Genomic DNA, 24,379 nt, shown 5'->3' with positions numbered 1-24,379 from the left:
GTGTCATTCCTCTTGCACCAGAGTTGCACCTGGGAGACACTGTATCGCTTAGAAAAATGCTACACATGTGGTGGTTCTGTGTTGCAGCTGAGGAACACAGTTTGGGGAACCGTTGTTTTTATAGGAAGCAGTAGGAAAGCCTCCTCTCTTAAGATGATCAGTTGCATAAACAACCCTGAGAAATGGCCTGGGTAAAAGAGCATTGAGAGCCTTGCAGTCTTGATACAACCCATAAAGACATGTAAGTAGCACAAGAAGTCCATGGAGGATTGTCTGTCTCAATATCTTACAGGTTAGATATAAAGAAATTTGTAACTTCCCCAATATCACTCAGGGAATATGAGAGAGACAGCTCTAACTCTTCTAGATCAGAGATCTAACTGTGCTAGATCACTGTGTTGCCCCCTAATATTTAACTTATTTCTATGGAGTAAATTGAGCAGAGTAAGGAACTCCTGAATTTGTACTTATCACCTAAATGTCTTATGTTGCATCAAAACAGAGAAGACTGACTATTGTCCCAACTTCTAGACGTTCCCAGAAATCTTCTGGGTATTCTTCTGTGGTACGGAATTATTCAGGTAAAGGTACTTGAAGATGTTTGGGAAACTTTCCCAAACTAAAATTCATTGTATTATGATATGGGAGGCCAGTGAAGAAGAAGAGAGTGTGGTTTCTTAGGAACTCTTGGGCAAGCTGGAATTAGAAATGGACATTTTTTAAAGATTAGAGAAATTGATACCTAAAAGAAAAGTGTTTTCCTCTATTGCTCACAACATTTCTGACACTAAATGTGTGGGGAGGTTTTCCCATACCCACCAGTTCTCCAGCACCAGTTCAATTCTGACACTGTCTACTTGGGGTTAACACAGACTCCACAAGAGGCCCCCTCACTTTAGATGCCAGTCACAAGTCTAGGTTGTCACCTGTCCTTCTGACCAACCAGCTATAAATCAGAGGTTTCTGATTTATACACCTCAAGTTTTATAATTTGCTAGACTGGCTCACACAACTCAAGGAAAGAGTTTACTTGCTAAATTACAGGTGTATTATAAAAGAACACAACTCAAGAACAGCCAGATGGAAGAGATGCATAGGGCAAAGTATGTGGGAAGGAGCATGAAACTTCCATACCCTCTCTGGGCACATCACCCTCCCAGCAACTCGACGTGTTCACTAACCACAAGCTCTCTGAACACTTTCCTTTAGGATTTTTATGCAGGCCTCATTATGTAGGCATCATTGATGAAATCATGGTCTTTGATGTTTGAGCTCTTTCTCCAGCCCCTCTCCCCTCCCTGGATTTGGAGGTGGGAGGGAATGGCTGAAAGTTCCAACCCTCTTATCACACCACTGGTTCCCCCTGGCAACCAGCCCTCCCATCCTTAAGGGCTTTCTAAAATTCACCTCATTAGCATAAACTCTGTGTTTGAAAGGGACTTGTTATAAATAACAAAGATGCTCCTTTTATAATACCTTTAACTCTGGAGCTATTTCAGAACTAGAAACAAGAACCAAATATAACAAAAGATACCCCTATGGCTCTTATCACTTGGGAAATTGCTAGGGTTTTAGGAGCTCTGTGTTAGGAACTGAGGGCTTAGATAAATAGAGAAGTTGATTGATTTCTTATTATTCCACAATACCTGACCAAGAGTAAGTAAGAGCACATAGACAATGGTTTTGGAATGTTAAATAACCAAATAAGCTTGTTCATTTCAATGCTAATGCCAATCAAAAGGGGTTTTTTGGTTATGTTCAGGGGTAGAAAAAAGCAGCACTAGACTCTTATTGGAGGCTAGCAGTTAAACCTTGTCCTGAAGCAAGAGAAAGCAGAACCTCTTTTTTATTTTTAATTATGGAATTTTTCAAGTACATAAAGTAGAGAGAGTAGCATAAGAAACCCTAACGTTTCCATCACCCAACTTCAATAATTATCAATATATATTTTTTTAATTTATATTTTTGGCTGCGTTGGGTCTTCGTTGCTGCTCTCAGGCTTTCTCTAGTTGCAGCGAGCGGGGGCTGCTCTTCGTTGTGGTGCAGGGGCTCTAGGCCTGCGGGCTGCAGTAGTTGTGGTGCACAGGCTCAGTAGTTGTGGCCTGCAGGCTCTAGAGCATAGGCTCAGTAGTTGTGGCGCACGGGCTTAGCTGCTCCGCGGAATGTGGGATCTTCCTGGACCAGGGCTTGAACCTGTGTACCCTGCATGGGCAGGCAGATCCTTAACCACTGTGCCACCAGGGAAGTCCCACCATTTGTATTTCTTTGGAGAAATGTCTATTGAAATCCTTTGCTCATTCTTTTTTACTGGGTTATAGTAAGTCCCCTACCTACAAACAAGTTCCGTTCTGAGAGCGCACTTGTAAGTCCAGTTTGTTCATTAAGTCCAACAAAGTTAGCCTAGGTATCCAACTAACACAATCAGATATATAGTACTGTACTGTAATAGGTTTATAATACTTTTCACACATTAATACATTAAAAAAAACACAAAAAATAAGGAAAACATTTTTAATCTTACAGTACAGTAATCTTACAGACGTCTGAGCTAACTTACATGATTGGACATGGGAACGCACATTTGCATCTTTGAAAGTTCTCAACTTGAAGGTTCGTATGTAGGGGACTTACTGTATTTGTGTTTCATTGTTGAATTATAAGAGTTGTCTACATATTCTGGATACAGGATCTGATTTACATTTTTTTCCTCCTATTCTATGGGCTGTCTTTTCCTTAATGGTGTCCTTTGAAGTGCAAATATTTTTAATTTTAGTGAAATCCAGTTTATTTTTTCTGTTGTTTTTGCTTTTGGTGTCATCTAAGAAGCCATTTGGTCATATTGTATAATCCTTTTTGTATGTTGCTGGAGTTGGTTTACAAGTATTTTGTTGAGGGCTTTGCATCTATATTAATAAGAGATACTGATCTGTCATTTTCTTATGATGTCTTTGTCTGATTTTGGTCTCAAGTAATGTTGGTCTCATAGAATGTGTTGGGAAGTGTTTCCTCTTCCTCTGTTTTTTGGAATTGTGAAGAACTGGTAGTAATTCTTTAAATGTTTGGTAAACTTCAGTAGTGAAGCCATCTGGTTCGGCCTCTTTATGGGGTGTGTTTTTTATTATGAATTTAATATCTTTACTTATTATAGTTCTATTCAGATTTTCTATTTCTTCTTGAGTCAGTTTTGGTAGTTTATCTTTCTTAGAAATTGTCCTTTGAAATTGTTTCATCTAGGTTGCCTAATACGTTGGCATACAGTTGCCCATAGTATTCCCTTATAATCCTTTTTGTTTCTGTAAGGTCAATAGTAATGTCTCCTCTTCATTTCTGATTTTAGTAATTTGAGTCTTCTCTCTTTTTGTATTCGTCAGTATAGCTAAATATTTGTCAATGTTGTTGATCTTTTCAGAGAGCCAACTTTGGGTTTCACTGGTTTCTCTCAATAGTGTTATTTGCTGTTGATTTCTGCTGTGATCTTTATTATTGCTTTCTCCTGGGGGCTTTCTACTGATAAATGTATTTATTGGTTGGCCTTGAGGAAGCCATCTGTGAAATCATGGAATTATGACATGCTAGAGCTAGAAGAGCTAGGTCAGTGCTTCACAAACTTTAATGCCCATACAAATTGCTTTAGGTTCTGTCCAGAATCTGATTCAGTAGTACCATTGGAGCCCAAGTTTTCCCATTTCTAAAAGCTTCCAGGTGATGCCAATGTTGATGTTCCAGGACCACACTTGGAGTGGCAAGGATCTAGTTCATTTGGTATCAGAGTCGTTGGTGGGGTTTTCCAAACCATGTTGTTTCACCCCATTCCAGGCATATTAATGTGCCCCCTGCTTGAGAATTAGTGCTGCAATTAGTCATTATGATTGGTGCGGGTGTGTGATGTCTTTATTAAAAAAAAATTACTGAACGAGTACGTTTACAGATGAGGAAATTGAGGCCCCAAAGAAGTAAGATTCCTTGCCTGGCATCATATAATAAGCTAATTAGCACAGATGATTCATATCAAACAGATTGAGTAGTGGGTGGATATAATCTTTCTGATGATAAGGCTTAATTTTAGCAAAGTATATCTTTGATTATGCTATTACTAAGGAAAGGTAGCAATCAGGATAAATAAATTAGTGGTTAAATTTTCTTGATGAACTCCTTTAACAGATTTCAACCCAGAGAAAATATTATTTAAGTGAATTTCCTCTTTATTATTCTTGAGTAGAAGCTTATACGATATCTGAAATGACATTAAGGAGAATAGATAAATACAGATATAGATACATATATAGATAATCTAAGGGTCCTAAGACTTTATTGATTATTTTTAAATGAGGATTGAGTAAAAGTTCATAATTATTTTGTACAAATAAGTGTACAGACTAGTTAAATGGTGTTTTATTAAAGATCTTTTTAGTACTTTCAGTGATTTCTTTCACTATCACAGACAACTCATTTTATGCTTAATTTTATACTCTTAAGAACTATTACAGCAAAAGTTCAAAATAGATTTATTTAGGAATCATTGGTCTTCAGTCATTCTGAACATCAAGTAAGCTTTCCTTTCAATATCTTTCTGTTAGTTGGTCATTTTAAATCTCATATTAATGCTTTTAGGTATCATTGGGAAATTTCTGTAGGACAACTGTTTTGTTTCACATTTAAGATAAAAGTAACTGTTGTGCTACCTATGAATTATTCCCATTTTACCAAGAATTGGGTATGATGTAACATACTTAATATTAACATAATGTTAAAGATAACTTACTTTTCCTTCAATTATTCATAAAACATTTCAATATTTCTCGGTATGAACCTTAGTCACTGCACTATAAGGAGATAAAATAGGGTCTTGGTTAGATGATTGGTTTGCAGAACAGTGGGACTCACTGTCACTCTTAGCTATGTGACTTTGGGTCCATTTTTGTCATCTCTATTGACTAGATGAACCACATGACTCCTTCAAGTTTGTTAGAATTTCCTCATATGGAAATTAGCAGCCTTGAAGAGGTGTAAATGAAGGCGCATACGCTCTTAAAAGGACTTTGAAAACCAATATAGTTTATTATATCTACAGTCATTTCTACATGGTTTCTTTAGTCCACTGCTCCTGCTACGTTTCCCACCAAGGTGATTTGTACCACTGTCCAAATATAGAAACAATCAAATAATCACCAAAACTAGAAACACAGAAGTTGCTCTCCGTTCTCTCTCCTGCTTCCCAAAATCCAGCTGGTGATCAAGTCCTGAAATCCTAACATTCTACCCTTAGAACATCTCTCAGAGCTAACTCCGTCTTCTCCACAAGCACGCACTGCTCCAATTCCATCCCATATTATAATTTTCCTCCTCAGCTTTTGCGGTAAACCCTTACTTGCTCCCCAGCTTTGAGTTTTTATTCCTTTTCGATCCATCTTCCACAAGGTTGCCAGAATGGCTTCTCTAAAATTCAAATCAGTGACATTACGCCTCAGATCAAAATCTTTACTGACTTTAAGGTAAAATCCATATTCCTTAAACAAGGTCCTTAGCAATCTCTCCCTTACCTATTTCCCTTATCTCATCTCACAACCCTTACTCACATGTATCATCAACTTATGGCATTTTTTTGGTTTTCCTTAGTATGCCATGTTCTTTCATATTTCTGTTCCTTTACCCAAGCTGTCCTTCCATCCTACTCCCTTCACAGCTCTACTCCTAACCCTTCCTGGCCTGACTAATTTCTCTTTGTCCTTTAAGATTGAACTCAAAAGCCTCATTCTCTGTATTTGGCACCTAGTGATTTCTATGTATTAATTTTGTATTCTGCTACCTCTGTGAATTATTATGTTTTTGTAAAAATTTTAGTTTACTTTGATTTTTTCTGGGTGTAAAATCAGATTGTATGAGAGCAGTAATATATGATCCACACTTTTACAGTTTATATGTCTCCAATTTCTTTATCTTCTCTAATTGCATTGGTCTGCCACCTTCAGTACAATGTTAAGTAATAGCCATGGGTAATGGATACTTCTTAAACTTTCCCTCAGAATACATCCAATGGCAGAGGAAATTGTATCGGACTCACAGCTTGCCTGAAATCCTACATTACTTTCATATCTACTATCTTAGCCTTAAAAATATATATAAAATTTACGTTTGATTCCATAGATGCATATATATGGCTTAACATAAAAACATTTTATTTGTCCTGAAATAAAATTAATCTTTGTTGAAGCTGATAATGTTTATCCTGAAGTTTCAAGTATTCTCTGTAAGCTGCCCTTTTTTGTTCTCCAGACATCTGTATAACCCAAGTTTGATAAATAGTAAGCACTTCGATGTCGAGGACTAGGTCTTTTATCTCTGGATTCCCAGCATTAAATACAGTATCTAACACCAAGTAGATGTTCAATATTTTTTGAAAAAAATGAATGAATGAATGAATGAATGAATGAACAAAAGTTCACTTTTGGAAAGATAGTGTTAAATGTTAGCATTGTGAATAATTGCAATTTTAATTATTTTTCTCATAGAAAAAGTATGACTGACAACATTGTAAAAGTCATGCACTTTAAAATAATTTTCTGGTCTATATAATAAAACAGAACTTTTTTAAGCTTTTTATAGTTAAAAGTGTAAAATATATAAAAAAGATCACATAAGTACTCAGCTCAATGAATTTTCACATACTCACCAATTTCACAAAACTAACACCCCATCAAAAGGAGAACTTTACCTGCCCCTCAGAAGTCCCCCCATGCTCTCTTTTGGTCACTGCAGCCCTTTTTAACAGCATACAGGGAATTCCCTGGCGGTCCAGTGGTTAGAACGCCACACTTCCACTGCAGGGGGCATGGGTCAATCCCTGGGCAGGCAACTAACATCCCGCAAGCCGCATGGTGCGCCCAAAAAAACCCAGCCAAACAAACAGCATACATTAGTTCCACAAAATCTTTTTTTTTTTTTTTTTTGGCCATGCCGCACTACTTTGATAATAGTAAGCATTAAATAATCATTGAACTTTTACATTAATTAAACAATTAATGAGCAATAAATTCTTTTGAGCTCTTATGTCTAGTTGTCAAATTACCCTGATTTTTGTTTGACTTTCTTTCATTTGTTTAGAGTAGTAGTTCTCCACAGGTAGGAGATGTCTTTCAGGGGACTTACGGCAATATCTGGAGATATTTGGGGTTGTCATGACTACAGGGTGCTACTGACATCTAGTGGGTAAAGGCATGGGTTGCTGCTAAATTTAATTCACAGAACAGCCCCCCACAAAATGAATTATCTGACCCAAAATATTAGTAATGCCAAGGCTGAGAGTAATATTTTCTAAAGAATGGGTGGGTGGTTTATGTTTGATGCAGGTTAGTTCAAATAGGTTATAGCACCTTACTAATGGAGTCTAAGGTATCAGGAATTTGATTTCCCTAGGCACTAGTTCATCTTTCTGTAGTTTAATGCATCCCAGCCACTGACCAGATGTCCTAAACATTTCTGCTACTGATTACAAGAAGAACGAGATGAGGCAGTGTAGCAGAGCTGGTACCACCACTTCTGGAAAAATGCCTCAAAGCATCATGTTTTGTACATATTCCAAATCCAGCTCTCCCACGTGACTAGTTCTCACTAGGTTGGAATTAGATTATGTACTTTGACTAGGAGCATTGCTTAATTTTGTTATTAGCTCCCTGAATTATTGGCCAACAGACTTAAGGCAGAGGGAGTGGTGCCTTATGGACCGCCAGTTAATCCAACTTCAGCCACATTTTCTTATGTTAAATGGAGAATCCAGTAGCTCTCCACAAACATTCATGCATACCCACACACCCCTGCCCTATTCCTTTCTCCCAGGGATTATGGAAGGTCGGAAACAGTACAGTGCACATAAATGCTGATAATAATGTTGGAAATTCATATCTGATAAAGTTGTTCTTCGTGGCGGTTTGTCAGGGGGTAGTTTTTTGTGTATTTCAGTGTCCCTTTGTGAGTTTATTCCATTCTTGACAAGTTTACCTACAATGAACAGAGAGAGCCAGATTTGGGCATGTTTTAGGGCATGGCCCTAAACAACTTTAGGGCATGGCCCTAAAACATTTGTTGGTGTGCAAGAGAGAATTAGTGGCAACATACACCAATTCTGACTTTCCTAATAAAGTATCCTCTAAAATTATTACCTCAGAGAACAATACAGCAAACCAAGATTTGTATAGTGGGCACTGTAAACCTACAAGTCCATAAACTTAATGGAGAAGATGAGCTTAGAATTTGACTATTTGATTCTGCTTCATTTAACTGTGAATGCATATCTTAATGAAAACACTGTGTGAAGAAAATTACTTGGGACAATTTGAATGAAATAATCTCTGCTTTGTGCTGTAGCTTGTTTCTATTTTGGGAGCATGGCTTTTATTAGTACTACTTTTAGTCCTCCTAAAAAAGGTAAAATATTTCATAGATCTCTAGGCCTTTTTCAGTTCGTATAGAAATTTAACATATTTAACTTTTGGGAGGATGTCAGGTAAAATGTGGTACTTAGTCCCTTTCCTCAGGGAGTTTATTTGGTTGATGAGAGCCACATGCTCTATGTTAAGTCTTAAAAAATCGGGCAGTTGATTAAGTTCTAATACTTCATTATACTAATAATGTTAATTATTTTTAGTTCATTGAGTAATGCTTAGTTTAAATAATAATGCTAACTAGTATAAATACTAATAATGCACATAGCGTATTTGGAACAAAGTTTAAGCGCTTTATCCTTTTGTTCTACATTGGCTTTATTTTTTAGAGCGCTTCACAAGCTGTAGAGAATGGGTGAGGCAGGGCAAGGGTGGAAGCAGCCCAGTGTGAAGGCTGTGCAGTACTGAGTTGTGACGGACCCAGGTTAGGCTGGTGGCAGAGGTGGTGGTGAGAATATTAAAAGACTGTACTCAAGGCTCAAAATTTTATAAAATAAATACATTTTTTACTGTTTCACCAAGAATATTCCTAAGGGAGACTGGCATCTTTTTTTTTTTTTTTTAAAGCAAAGCACATGGTGGAGAAGAATACAGCAACTAATAGTATAATTTGGTGCCAAGGCCTTGATTCTTGCCAAGACACCAACAGTCTTACCCAGCTCTTGCTTTTGCGCCATCAATGCAAATGTCAACCCAGTGAACTTATACTGAATTTTTTAATGCGCTATTTCCAGTAACCAGGCTTCATCCTTTTCTCCTTTGGCTGCAGATCCTAATTATCTCATGGCTAACGAACGCATGAACCTGATGAACATGGCCAAGCTGAGTATCAAGGGCTTGATTGAATCTGCTCTGAACCTAGGGAGAACTCTGGACTCTGACTACGCACCTCTCCAGCAGTTCTTTGTGGTGATGGAGCACTGCCTGAAACACGGCTTGAAAGGTAGACCACGGCCTCAGAATACACATGTGCACGCACCTGTTACCTAGCAATACCTGCTCCAGAAGAGAAGCATTCCTGGTGGAGCCAAAGAATAAGAGACTTGAATTAATATTAATCCATTAGAATGCAGCCTATGTGGGTGCAGAGAGATGGTTGACTTAAAGGAGGTATAGCGCTTAAAAAATACAGATTCTTGAAAGCTAGAGCTGGAAGCGCTGTTACAAGTATCTAATTCAAGATGGCAGTTGTGTTTCACAGGTGGATATAGATCTAGAATGGGATGTGACTTGCCCAAGATCACACAGTGAGTGAGGGCAGAGCAAGTGCTAGAACTCAGATCTCCAGACTCTTGCGTCCATGCTCTTCCCACTTAACCGTGAGCTTTTGAGGACAGGACCTGGTCTTGTTCACCTGGGCTTCTTTTCCTCCTCCCGCTCCAATCTTTGATAACTTGTTCTTGGATTACATATTCTTTTCCACTGGACTGTTTTCTTCACTAATACCACACGGCTTTAAGCATGATATTGTTAAGATATTTTATTGTTATTATACAGCTAGTCCATAAATTATTCCTGAAAGAGGAAGGACCGAGTCTTGGAAAGTAGTGGATTTTTGATTTTTATGAAATGTTATCTATTATGAAAGCATGAATAATTTTAGAACTGTCTGATAATCTGGGATCAATTCCCGGAAAAGCGCACTGAATAGATGGGAGAGGGTATGTGTGTGTTGAGAGTGTGTTTATGTTGTGAAAAATATTAAAATATTGCTTTGTTTTTATCACCTTAGCTAAGAAAACTTTTCTTGGACAAAATAAATCCTTCTGGGGGCCTCTAGAACTGGTAGAAAAGCTTGTTCCAGAAGCTGCAGAGATAACAGCAAGTGTTAAAGATCTTCCAGGACTTAAGTAAGTTTAAGGTTCAGTTCTGTGTGTCAGGGAGAACATTCTTCTTAACTGCCTCCTTTAGGAGTGAGACTAAAGACAACGGTGATCATAATAATTTATTTCATAACAGTCCAAAATGCAAAATGCTATTATGAATAGGTGATGTTACAAGAGAACTGGTACTGTAGAATAATGAGAAGTGTGAGGGATAATTATTATTAATCTAAGAAAGGTTGTCTTCATGTTAAAATACCAAATGTTCTCTTTTTTTTTAAAGCACTTGTGGGTATCAGCTAGTGAGTCTCAAGAAGTTAGATCTAGGGAAATGGTGTGTTGGACTTAAGACAAACAATGTGTTTCATGAGAACCAAGATTAAAACGGTTGTCAAGTGAGCCTCAGGAACTGACACCCGGAACCTGCCTTGGGACTTGAAAAAAGAGTGGTAATCACCTTCCCAAATTAGACTGGTCCAATTGTAATCAAGTAGAGGTCTAAGTGGCCTGTGTCCTGATTATTGTTATTCGGGTCCTTACATGATCCACACTAAATTGATGAGGATTTACCAAAACTAGTCTGATGGAGCATTTTCAGTTTGGCCTTCCAGAGGTCTTGTCTTCAAATCATGGTCTCATTCAGTAATTAATTCCTCACGAGAGCATTTGTCCCAAACACACCCCTGGCTCCCACTGGCCCACACGGAAGTCCTCCCACAGGAGTGTGGTGGGAGAGGCTGTGAGGAGCACATCCTGTGCACCGTATACTGGGGGGGCCCGTTAGCGGGAGTAAGTGAACCTGTCCCACTGTGGCCTCTAGCTCTGCTGCTTTTAGTTGGTTTCTGTGTTTTTGTAGGACACCAGTAGGCAGAGGAAGAGCCTGGCTTCGTTTGGCATTGATGCAAAAGAAACTTTCGGAGTATATGAAAGCTCTGATCAATAAGAAGGAACTTCTCAGGTATGAAGATCTTCTCGTTGAGCTTCCTTTTTCTCCCCATGTTCTATGTCATATGAGGCTGAAGCATATAAATTTATCATTTTGGGGGGTCAGAAACATTTGATTCATGACAATTTCACGTAGCTCAGCTAATAACTTCTCCCACATCACACACACACATACGCAAGAATAGATGTTTTTATATTAAGTGTGTTCACACTGTCTCTGTGGCATATGTATGGTCCTTTGCAGGACAGGTCAAAACTTAACACCTTTAGAAAACGGGAAAGGCTTTTGACACCTTAGCATATACCCAGGCTCACTAAGACAGGAAGTTGACGTGTAACATTAAATTCAAATACAGCACACAAAAAAATTTCCAGTTGGGTCATAGGTACAAATGGGAACGAGAAAACAATAAAGCTTTTAGAAGAAACATAAAGTAGACAAAAATTTCTTAAACACAAAAAGTTCTACCTGTAAAGGAAAAAATGGATAAATTGGTTACATTAAAATGAAGAACTTCTCTCCATCAAAAGTCACTCTTGAGATTAAGAGTGAGAGGTAACCCATAACTCTAAAGGAGATATTTGCAGTACATAATACATATATTCAACAAATGATGCACACTCACGGTGTATAAAGAACTCCGTCAGTCCAAAAAGAAGAAAGGCAGACGAGCAAAGACAGAATTGGGTAAAGGACTTGAACAAGCCTCTCACAGAAGAAGAAATTGAAATGGCCAGTAAACATATTAAAAGATACCTAACTTCATTAGCCATGTTGTAAATTCAAGTTAAAACAAGAGTGTGATAACCTCACACAACCACCAGAATGGGTAAAATGAAAAAGACAGATAATCCCAAGTGTTGGTGAGGATGTGAAGTAACTTTAATGTCCTGCTGATGAGTTAATTGGTATAGAAATTTAAGAAAACTGTTTGTCATCCTCTGTTAAAGCTGATCATGAGCATTCCTTGTGATCAAGGATTCCGCTTCTAGTTATTGTATCCAATAAAAAATGCATAGTTATATCCAACAAAAGACATGAACAAGAATGCTCATAGTTATTACAATGATTGTACCAGCCCCAAATGTTTGTAATAGACCCCAAGTATCTATTCGCAGTAGAATGGGTAGGTAAATTATGGTATACTCATACAGTGAAATACCATATAGCAACTACACACAGCCATATGGATTAATCTCACAAGTGTAATGTTGGGCAAATGAAACCAGACATGAAAAATACATTCCGCATTATTCCATTTGTATAAAGTTCAGAAACGTACACAATTTATCCTTCATGATAGAAATCAGGAAATAGCTACCATTGGCAGGGTAGGGGTAGTAAATGGGGAGTAGAAGGGAGGACAAGGTGGCTTTGGAGGTTCTGATGATGTACTGATTTTTAATATACTGCTGGTTACATAGGTGTGTTCTCTGTGTGAAAACTCATTCCACTGTATTGTATGATTTGTGTACTTTTCTATATATACTTTATAGGTTATTAATATTTACTAAAAGAAATTCAAGTATAGCAGACTGCCTCTGAGAAATATTATAAGAAGAATAAGTAATCGAGAATTTAAAGACATGGCTGAATTTTTCAAGAGCCTAGTTTTTACCAAAAATTGCACTGCAGATCCTAACATGGAGCATTGTTTTAATGTTGCTGCAGCTGCGTGTGCCATTGATTGCTGTTTTCTTGCCTAGGAAAATTAAGCAAATCAGGAGAAAGAGAAACAGTAACCATTCAGGAGAGCTTATTTATTTCCACAAGGGGAAGGCTCAGCTTTCCAAGGATCAAGCCTTAAAGTGGTGTAGGGTCTAGTGTTCAAGCTGTAGGTGGCTACAAAATTATATGATTCAATTGGGGTCTGAAAAATTAGCTCTTCATCCAGCAGAGCACCAGAGTAAATGGATTCAGTCTTACGAACTAGACAGAACACTTTTTAATACATATTTTCACTCACTTTGACTCAGCACTTTCACACCCTAGGTATGTCTAACAGAAATGCATGTGTATATGTACCCAAACCCATGTGCAGTAGTGTTCAGCAAAGCACTGTAGCCTGCACAACTGAAACAGCAAATAGAATGAATCCATTGTGGTATATCCCTACCATGGAATACTGTGCAGCAGTGAAAGTGAATGAACTACCGCTGCATACAACAATACAGTATATGTATTACTAAATCACTTTGCTGTACACCTGAAACTAACATAACATTGTAAGTCAACTATACTCCAATATAAAATAAAAAATGTTTAAATATATATACAATTAAATTTAAAAAATAAAAATAAAGCAGATCAGAAAAAAGGCAATTTTAAAAAAACAAACTAATCGGTTTTTTTAAGATCCATGAAAGATTGAAAAATTATCCCCTGGTGCGTTGCAAATACAGATATGTGGCAGAAGCATGAATGCTCACTTCGGTGAAAATACCATTCCAATCACTTTTCTTTCAGCTGGACTGTCTGTTATCTAGAGTCTGTTCATGTCCCTATTATCTAAAATAAAGTATCCAAGTAATCCTTGTTTTTACTTTTTTGCTGTTATTATAGATGACCATATTTAACCACGAGGCAAGTGCTCTTCTCCTTGTCTCATGGTTACATCATTGGATTCTTGAGGTTTTATTACAGTAGAGTGTTTCATGGATTTCTCTTACAGTGAATTCTATGAACCCAATGCCCTCATGATGGAAGAAGAGGGAGCTATAATTGCTGGTCTGTTGGTGGGTCTGAATGTCATTGATGCCAATTTCTGTATGAAAGGAGAAGATTTGGACTCTCAGGTATGAGAAAGATACTTGGTTACCTAGAGTGTCACTCTGAGTTCTGTTATCTCAGAATTTGGATTGATCAGATTATACCAACCAAATTAGGGGAACTTCTATGAGTTATAAATAGGATTTTCTTTATTTTTGATGTGAATATAAAAAATCTGTTTGTTTTTCCTTCCAGCTTGGCTTATTTGTGCATAATGAATGTTTTTCAAATCCTTGTCTTAACTGTGATCCCTGTTAAAAATATTTTGCACAGGCTAAAATATATATATATATATATATATGTGCTGTGTGCTATGTGGTTCAGCAGCAAACATATGTATATATGTTTGCCGTAGCATCTTATGGAAAAACCCAAACAAATTTTTGGCCGACCCAATATATGTACACACACATATAAGCCAAAATATATACACAGGGGTTTAGTAGCAGAATATTTTAAATAAGCAAGAGAGAAAGAAATGTTAAACCTTAATTTATATTAAGTATTCAGTTGACTTTCTTAGTCATGTCCTACTGACTTAATCTTGGTTCTTTACTTACAACCCTTGTCAATTCTTTTTTGTTTTTTAAGAAGCAGCTTTTTTTTTTTTTAAGTTACCTTTTCCAACTTTTTTTTTCTTCTCTTTTTTTGGCTACGTTGGGTCTTCGTTGCTGCGCACGGGCTTTCTCTAACTGTGGCGAGCAGGGGCTACTCTTCGTTGCAGTACACGGGCTTCTCATTGCAGTCGCTTCTCTTATTGTGGAGCGTGGGCTCTAGGCATGTGGGCTTCAGTAGTTGCAGCACACAGGCTCAGTAGTTGTGGCTCACAGGCTCTAGAGCACAGGCTCAGAAGTTGTGACACACAGGCTTAGTTGCTCCGCGGCATGTGGGATCTTCCCGGACCAGGGATCAAACCCGTGTCCCCTGAATTGGCAGGCGGATTCTTAACCACTGTGCCACCAGGGAAGTCCCGTCAATTCTTGATTATAATAAAACATTAAATTTTTATTAAAAATTTCTAGTAATTGTCATGACTGTAATACTATTTTGAGTGCCTAAAAAGAGACATTGTGTTATGCCTTGGGAAAAGTATCTAATTTTATATTGAATTCTGAACATTCTCTCTGTAGGTTGGAGTTATAGATTTTTCAATGTATCTCAAGGATGGGAACAGCAGTAAAGGTAGTGAAGGGTATGTACAAAGAAAATTAGTTTTCTTTTTTCTTTAATGTTCTTTGATAGTATTTAAAGTTTACAACAGTACTGCTTTAACAGATGTGCTGAAAGAATTTCTGATGAGATAGCTTTAATAGAATCTTGTCAAAAATATCTGACAATTATGCCTGCTAAACCCTAAAAGGGATTTTAGTTAAGTAGATTTTCCTACTCTGTGGCTCAGGGGCAAACAAAATAAAAATTTTTGTAAAAGGAATCCAATGCTTCATCTCTTAAAAGTAATGTTTGGAAACATGGTTTTCTTGACCAGAAGGATTGCATTGTCAGTTTGCTTAAAATTTGCACTATTACATGTGCATCATGGGATTATGTAAAATGCTAATATTAGGGAGAGCTGAGTATATGGGAACTGGGCACTACTCTTACAACTTCTGTAAATCTAAAATAATTTCAAAATTAAAAGTTTTAAAAATATTCATATGGTACTTGGAAATTAGCGATCAGAAACTCACCTTTTACCCTTTATAAATTTAGCAGTTGAAAGCATAATTAGTCTGAAGTTTTTAACCTTAGGCATTGAGCTAAGATTATATTGCTTGTCCTTTAAGTAGTCGTAGTAGAGGTATGTGGCCTTGAATTTTGTCTTTCAGTTGAAAAGTCTATCTGTATAACTTTTGCCTATTCTAGATTAGCTGGTCCCAGAAGTGAACCTTCTTTTTCCACACTTAATTTACTCATGTAATAATAAACACCTGATCTTTGTGAAAGCCTTTTATACCATTCACTTTGAAGCCAAACAGCATTTAAAGGCAAATAAATATATAGCCTTTGAGAACAATAATTATTTCACCCGAATAAGCTTAATTCAATCCCTATGACAAATGGAAAATTGTTATGATAAGTAATACTAACAAAGCTAAAAAAAAAAAATCTGTCAATTGTGAGAAGAAACTTTTTATTCTTTAAATGCCTCTAATAGACTGTACATTATACCTATAACCTAAGGTATTAAGATATATAAGCTACAGCAAGAGCTTTATTAATATGCAGGGGTGGTTTCAATTTTAAACCTCCAAGTCTCTTGTTGATATGCCAAGGGGATTATACATCAGGTCTGTCTTCTGATTCAGTGTGTCTGTGCCATAATTTCCTTTCTATGTTTTATGAAAAGATTGGGGGTGGGGCATCTTGGTATTTCTAATGTTATTTACTTTTTTTCTATTTTTTAATTTTTTTCCCTCAGAGATGGCCAGATTACTGCAATTCTGGATCAGAAGAACTATGTAGAAGAACTCAACAGACATCTGAAGTAAAGAATGAATAAATGCTATTACTTTACTGGGGGTTTTGGTGTGGGGGAAGGGAAAGGTAAACTGATGAGCAGTTAGGATAATTTCAGACCATACTCAACAAATATATATAGAATTACTGCTTGCCAGGCACTGAGCTAGGCACTGGATATGTGGCATTTAACTGTTCGGTGAGCTTAAATGGAAAGCAATATAAAATTAGTATGTAATTAGAACTTTAGTGATTATGTAAATATATTCAGTTAAGAACTCTTAAATTTGTGACGTAGACTGTTGAAATTGGAGGTCTTCTTGGTTCGGTAGATCCAGCCACATATTTCAGGACTAAGTCTTGGGTAAAGCACTCATCACTTTACTACCTTTAATTGTATCTCATTGGTCCCTTGCATGTCTCATACATTGGATTGATAGTATTAATTTACCCTTTTTCCACCATCACTACCATTAATTTACCAAGTACTCACCAAGTATTTTTCATGACCAGATCATAAAACAATCTCTTCTTTCCTGAGGAGAGCTATCCAAAATTTATTGGTATTCTCAAGTGCACTGATGGTCTAAAAACTGTTGAATAATTCAGAAGAATTAATATACCCATTAATTACCTTATTTATAGTTCTCTTATGAAAGATAATCATTTTAATTTAAGTAAGACCTAAAATGTGACTATACCAGTATCAATATAAATTATAGTCTTGGTTCTATCTAGAAAACTCAAGAACAATTTAAGTACATTTTCTCTGAGGACTGAGTACTAATAATGAACTGACGGTAAACTGTGGAGATGTTAGCCTAGCAAAGATGTGGTTACAGTTGACAATGAAATACAAATATGACCCTATTATTTACTCTTTCAATGCCTCCATTTCTTTATCTATAATAACAACCCCATACCTAGCACATGGGGTTGTTGAAAGGAGTAATGAAATAATGCAAGTAAAATCAGAAGAGTGCTTGGTGTATGGCAAGCACATCATAATTCATGTAGCCCATTACTATTATTACTATTACTATTCTTATTATTATTATATAAGTAAACAAAGTTTACTGTGTAGTGCATCAGCTCTTTTATTTCATCAACAAATGCTTATTAAATACAAACTTCAGTGCCAAGAATGTAGCAGGTAAGACACACATCAGCTTGTAAGCTCTCTTAGAGCCTACAAGTCTGTCAAGAATTATGGACAGTAAACAATGAAAGTATAATGAGTATTTTAAAAGAAAGTACAGGATATTGCCCTGTTTCTCAAAAGAGACTATTATGTTTTTTCTTCTGTCGATAGTGCTACTGTAAACAACCTTCAGGCAAAAGTGGATGCATTAGAAAAATCCAACACTAAACTGACAGAGGAGGTAAGTGTTTTGGAAGTTCTTTGATTGACTTAGAGAATTTAGTAGAGTGCATTAGTGGAAAATAATTTCTCTGGAGCCTGGAAATAAAGGACTTGGCTTTTCAGATAATACCTACTATAGGACTCCTTGTTCTGACCAAGAATGGCCAGCTGGCTTATCTGAGGGGTCTCAGTTATCCAGTTGGACTCTGAAGACATAGAACCTGGGCTGATCAAATATTTTGCTTTCTTTTGTGAATGTTTTGTCTGGGCTAGCCTAGAGTTAACGTTTAGCAGGTAGCGTGGTATTCATCATTTATTCATTCATCAAACAATTTGGGTACTGCGTATGTGCCAGAGCTAGACAAAGATTTATATCTGCCAGGCATTGATTTATGTGTGCCAGATTGGCAAGTTCCCGCCTTCAAGGGTTTTATTTTCTCCTTGGGGTGATGGGGTAGATGACATAAAGAACACGGGTCAGAAGACCAGTACTAATAATGAACTAACAGTAAACTGTGGGGATGTTAGCCTAGCAAAGATGTGGTTGCAGTCGACAATGAAATACAAATATGACCCTATTATTTACTCTTTCAATGCCTCCATTTCTTTATCTATAATAATAACCCCATACCTAGCACATGGGGTTGTTGAAAGGATTAATGAAATAATGCAAGTAAAATCAGTTAGAAGAGTGCTTGGTGTAGCAGTAATTACTGTTTACATGTCATGTGCTCCTGAGCAAGTAAGTCACTTGACCTCCAAGAGGCCCAGTTCCCTAACTGGCAAATTAGAGTGTTTCCCCTTTTAGCTCACAATTACCCTGAAGATCAAGTAAGAATATACATGTGAAAACTCTTAGAAAAGTCCCTAAAATTAGAATAGAAAAATAACCTCATATTTTACTTCTGATTAATTTTTTTTCCCCTAACTTACCAAAGGCTAAGCGACATATTTTTTTCTTCAGTAGCATTAGATGTTTCTATGAGAAACCTTAAATAAAATTTTTTAGGTGGCAAAGACTTTATTTTCTCTTTTTCAAATTATAACTATCCTATTACATACAGTGAGATAAATTTGGTTAAATACAACAACATAGATGGACCTGGAGGGTATTGTGCTTAGTGAAATAAATCTGAGAGAGAAAGACAAATACTGTATCTTATTTAAATGTGGAATCTAAAAAATGAAACAAACAAATGAATATAAAACAAAACAGAAACAGACTCACAGATATAGAGAACAAACTAGTGGTTAACACTGGGGAGGATCAAGATAGGGGTAGGGGATTAAGAGGTACAGATTATTATGTATAAAATAAATAATCTACAAGAATATATTGGATAGTATAGGGAATATAGCCAATATTTTATAATAACTTTAAGGTTATAATGTATAAAATTATATAATCTATATATTTTATATATAGATTTTATATATATAAAGTATAATCTATAAAAATATTGAATCACTATGTTGTACACCTGAAACTAATATAATATTGTAAATCAGCTATACTTCAAAAAAAAATTTTGGTCTAAAATAAACAAGTTAAAGCACTAGTCAGGAAACACTATCTAATCGGATTTTTTTCAGAAGGAAAAAATCGTTGTTCATTGTTACAACTTTAAAACACCTTCCATATTACTCAGTTCTGGGGGCTTTAGTTTTGGATGTAGATTCTTAAATTATATTAAAACTTTAATTTGTTGATATGACCCTTAGAATTTTATCCCACAAGGCTTTGGAAACATTCTGCACAGCAATTTTCTACTGTGAGTCTACTGCTGTTATATTGAGGTAGTGTGGCATAGTAATTAAGCATGCTCTCCAGAGCTAGACTTCTTGAATTTGTGTCCCACATCTGGCGCTTGCTAGCTTTCTGATCCTGGGCCAGTTACTTGCACGCCTGTTCTTTGGTTTACTTATCTGTAAAATGGGGATAAGAAGAAGAAGATTTTTGTGCAAATTAAATGACTTAATGCATAAGGGCCTAGACCAGTGCCTGACACATCATAAGCACTCAGTAAATACAATCGTAAATTTTATTCCCTCAGTCACAGGACTTGTGTTCTTGGCCTAACTTTATCTTACCAACAATATTAATTTATTCATTTACTTATTTATCTTACCAGTAAGATTTATTTTCTTAAAGCTTTGAACTTTTAGAGATAGGAAAGCATTGTGTATAGACTTTATAAAGAGCAGACAAGGCTAATACGTTCTGCCCTCTCTCATTTCCATCTATTTTGGATTTAAAGGGACCAGTAAAAAACAAAACAAAACAAAAAAGACCTCTTTTCCCCTCCTGAGTTCTGAACCAATATGACAAAATGAGAAGAACTGAGCAGATGAAGGTAAATAAACATCCACTTTATGTTGGTAAAGCTGACTTAGAAAGTCCACTTGGATCTGCAGTCGTCACTCGTAATACTTTCTCTGATGATGAGACCTTGGAAGGAGCAGTCCGAGGTGCGCTTGGATCTAGAGGGCAGACCCACTTGCCCAAAGTTACTTCTTTACGCATTTTAGGCCCACGGAGCAGAGAGAGAAATGGGCTGCCAGACCTGCCTGTAGAAAGCCTGCCTGAGCCTGGCTCCTCTGTACTTACATAGTAGAACAGGAACCAAGCAGAGATGATGCAAAGGGAGACTAGCCTGGCTGAGAGGAGTCTGCTCAGTTCCTTTCCTAGCCTCATTCAGGCACCTTCCCACTCTCTGTGGGAACTGAGCTCAGTAGGTGCAGAGGGGAGCGTTTCCACCGTACTCTTCCCTCCAGTGGAATAGGGTTATAAACATTTCCCCTAGAGATACACTGCCAATAACATTACCTTGTCTTTGTAGGTGCTGAAAAGAAAAATCTCTTTAATGCTTAATGGCATCTTTTAGAGTGAGAACTTTGGAGTTCATTTCTTACTCTCTTAAAAATTATCTGTAGGGACTTCCCTGGTGGTCCAGTGCTAAAGAATCCGCCTTACAACGCAGGGAATGCAGGTTCGATCCCTGACCAGGGATCTAAGATCCCACATGCCGCAGGACAGCTAAGCCTGCGTGCCACAACTTCTGAGGTCGCGTGCCTCAACTAGAGCCCACGTGCCGCAAAAACAGAGCCCACACACTCTGGAGCCTGGGCGCCACAACTAAAGAAGAGAAACCCACACGCCACAACTGGCGAGAATCCCACACACTACAATGAAGAGCCCGCACGCCGCAAGGAAACATCCCGCATGCCGCAACTAAGACCCAATGCAGCCAACAATAAATTGAATACATAAATAAATAATAAATAAATCTTTTAAAAAAAATTAACATTTAAAAAAAATTATCTGTTGAAGGTCTTATGGAGGGTTTGTAAGATGGGTCCCAAGGCATGAGGTGACCACTTATACATTTTAGAAATAGGATTTTTTAAGGAGACCTTCAAGGTGGCAGAGGAGTAAGATGTGGAGATCACCTCCCTACCCACAAATACATCAGAAATACATCTACATGTGGAACAACTCCTACAGAACACCTACTGAACGCTGGCAGAAGACCTCAAACTTCCCAAAAGCCGTGTGGCTGACAGGGTCTTGGTGCTTCGGCCAGGTGTCAGGCTTGTGCCTCTGAGGCAGGAGAGCCAAGTTCGGGACATTATCCACCAGAGACCTCCCAGCTCCACGTGATATCAAACGGCAAAAGCTCTCCCAGAAATCTCCATCTCAATGCTAAGACCCAGCTGCACTCAACAACCGGCAAGCTACAGTTCTGGACACCCTATGCCAAACAACTAGCAAGAGAGGAACACAACCTCACCATTAGCAGAGAGGCTGCCTAAAATCTTAGTAAGGTCACAGACACCCCAAAACACACCACCAGACACGGTTCTGCCCACCAGAAAGACAAGATCCAGCCTCATCCACCAGAAAACAGGCACCAGTCCCCTCCACCAGGAAGCCTATACAACCCACTGAACCAACCTTAGCCACTGAGTGCAGACACCAAAAACAACGGGAAGTACGAACCTGCAGCCTGTGAAAAGCAGACCCCAAATACAGTAAGTTAAGCAAAATAAGAAGACAGAGAAACACACAGCAGATGAAGGAAGAAGGTAAAAACCCACCAGACCAAACAAATGAAGAGGAAATAGGCAGTCTACCTGAAAAAGAATTCAGAATAATGATAGTAAAGATGATCCAAAATCCTGGAAATAGAATGGAGAAAATACAAGAAACATTTAACAAGGACCTAGAAGAACTAAAGAGCAAACAAACAATGATGAACAGCACAATAAGTGAAATTAAAAATTCTCTAGAAAGAATCAAAAGCAGAATAACTAAGGCAGAAGAACGGATCAGTGACCTGGAAGATCAAATAGTGGAAATAACTACTGCAGAGCAGAATAAATAAAAAAGAATGAAAAGAATTGAGGACAGTCTTGGAGACCTCCGGGACAATATTAAACGCACCAACATTTGAATTACAGGGGTCCCAGAAGAAGAAGAGAAAAAGGAAATATTTGAAGAGATTATAGTTGAAAACTTCCGTAATATGGGAAAGGAAATAGTCAATCAAGTCTAGGAAGTGCAGACAGTCCCATACAGGATAAATCCAAGGAGAAACACGCCAAGACACATATTAATCAAACTATCAAAAATTAAATACAAAGAAAAAATATTAAAAGCAGCAAGGGAAAAACAACAGATAACATACAAGGGAATCCCCATAAGGTTAACAGCTGATCTTTCAGCAGAAACTCTGCAAGCCAGAAGGGAGTGGCAAGACATATTTAAAGTGATGAAAGGGAAGAACCTACAAAAAAGATTACTCTACCCAGCAAGGATCTCATTCAGATTTGACTGAGAAATTAAAACCTTTACAGACAAGCAAAAGCTAAGAGAATTCAGCACCACTAAATCAGCTTTACAACAAATGCTAAAGGAACTTCTCTAGGCAGGAAACACAAGAGAAGGAAAAGACCTATAATAGTAAACCCAAAATAATTAAGAAAATGGTAATAGGAACATACATATTGATAATTAACTTAAATGTAAATGGACTAAATGCTCCCACCAAAAGACATAGACTGGCTGAATGGATACAAATATAAGACCCGTAGGTATGCTGTCTACAAGAGACCCACTTCAGACCTAGGGACACATACAGACTCAAAATGAGGGGATGGAAAAAGATATTCCGTGCAAATGGAAATCAAAAGAAAGCTGGGGTAGCAATTCTCATATCAGACAAAATAGACTTTAAAATAAAGACTATTACAAGAGACAAGCACACTACATAATGATCAAGGGATCAATCCACGAAGAAGATATAACAATTGTAAATATATATGCACCCAACATAGGAAGACCTCAATACATAGGACAAATGCTATCAGCCATAAAAGGGGAAATCGACAGTAACACAGTCATAGTAGGGGACTTTAACACCCCACTTTCACCAATGGACAGATCATCCAAAATGAAAATAAATAAGGAAACGCAAGCTTTAAATGATACATTAAACAAGATGGCCTTAATTGATATTTATAGGACATTGCATCCAAGAACAACAGAATACACATTCTTCTAAAATGCTCATGGAACATTCTCCAGGATAGGTCATATCTTGGGTCACAAATCAAGCCTTGGTAAATTTAAGAAAATTGAGGGGCTTCCCTGGTGGTGCAGTGGTTGAGAATCTGCCTGCCAATGCAGGGGACACGGGTTCGAGCCCTGGTCTGGGAAGATCCCACATGCCACGGAGCAACTGGGCCCATGAGCCACAATTACTGAGCCTGCGCGTCTGGAGCCTGTGCTCCGCGGCAAGAGAGGCCGCGATGGTGAGAGGCCCGCGCACCGCGATGAAGAGTGGTCCCCGCTTGCCACAACTAGAGAAAGCCCTCGCACAGAAACGAAGACCCAACACAGCCATAAATAAATAAATAAATAAATAAAAGAACGTGAATTTCTAAAAAAAAAAAAGAAAATTGAAATCGTATCAAGTATCTTTTCCGACCACAATGCTATGAAGCTAGATATCAATTACAGGAAAAAGTCTGTAAAAAATACAAACACATGGAGGCTAAACAATACACTACTTAATAACCCAGAGATCACTGAAGAAATCAAAGAGGAAACAAAAAATACCTAGAAACAAATGACAATGAAAACACGACGACCAAAAACCTATGGGATGCAGCAAAAGCAGTTCTAAGAGGGAAGTTTATAGCAATACAGTCCTACCTCAAGAAACAAGAAACATCTCAAATAAACAACCTAACCTTACACCTAAAGCAATTAGAGAAAGAAGAACAAAAAAACCCCAAAGTTAGCAGAAGGAAAGAAATCATAAAGATCGGATCAGAAATAAATGAAAAAGAAATGAAGGAAACGATAGCAAAGATCAATAAAACTAAAACCTGGTTCTTTGAGAAGATAAACAAAATTGATAAACCATTAGCCAGACTCATCAAGAAAAAGAGGGAGAAGACTAAAATCAATAGAATTAGAAATGAAAAAGGAGAGGTAACAACTGACACTGCAGAAATACAAAGGATCATGACAGATTACTACAAGCAACTATATGCCAATGAAATGGACAACCTGGAA

The 24,379-nt window shown here is 37.4% G+C and overlaps 1 protein-coding gene across 10 annotated transcripts in view; it reads left to right on the top strand.

Annotated features, from left to right (window-relative positions):
* RUFY3 (RUN and FYVE domain containing 3) overlaps positions 1–24,379 on the top strand; it is an 89,379-nt gene that overhangs the window by 43,125 nt on the left and 21,875 nt on the right. For all 10 annotated transcript variants that reach the window (XR_014264267.1, XM_082463775.1, XM_082463776.1 and 7 more), the window contains 7 exons: positions 9,208–9,381; positions 10,171–10,288; positions 11,118–11,219; positions 13,879–14,002; positions 15,107–15,168; positions 16,396–16,461; positions 17,746–17,815. Coding sequence is in view for 9 of the 10 variants with exons in the window: in XM_082463775.1 (XP_082319901.1) it covers positions 9,208–9,381; positions 10,171–10,288; positions 11,118–11,219; positions 13,879–14,002; positions 15,107–15,168; positions 16,396–16,461; positions 17,746–17,815 (716 nt within the window). In the remaining variant the exon portion in view is untranslated. The remainder of the gene's footprint in view (positions 1–9,207; positions 9,382–10,170; positions 10,289–11,117; positions 11,220–13,878; positions 14,003–15,106; positions 15,169–16,395; positions 16,462–17,745; positions 17,816–24,379) is intronic.

The sequence above is a fragment of the Balaenoptera physalus genome (assembly GCF_965194825.1).
Source record: "Balaenoptera physalus genome assembly, chromosome: 5".
NCBI classification, from domain to species: Eukaryota; Metazoa; Chordata; class Mammalia; order Artiodactyla; family Balaenopteridae; genus Balaenoptera; species Balaenoptera physalus.
Note: the sequence above shows the minus strand (reverse complement) of the source record. Positions and strands in the feature narration are given on the sequence as shown.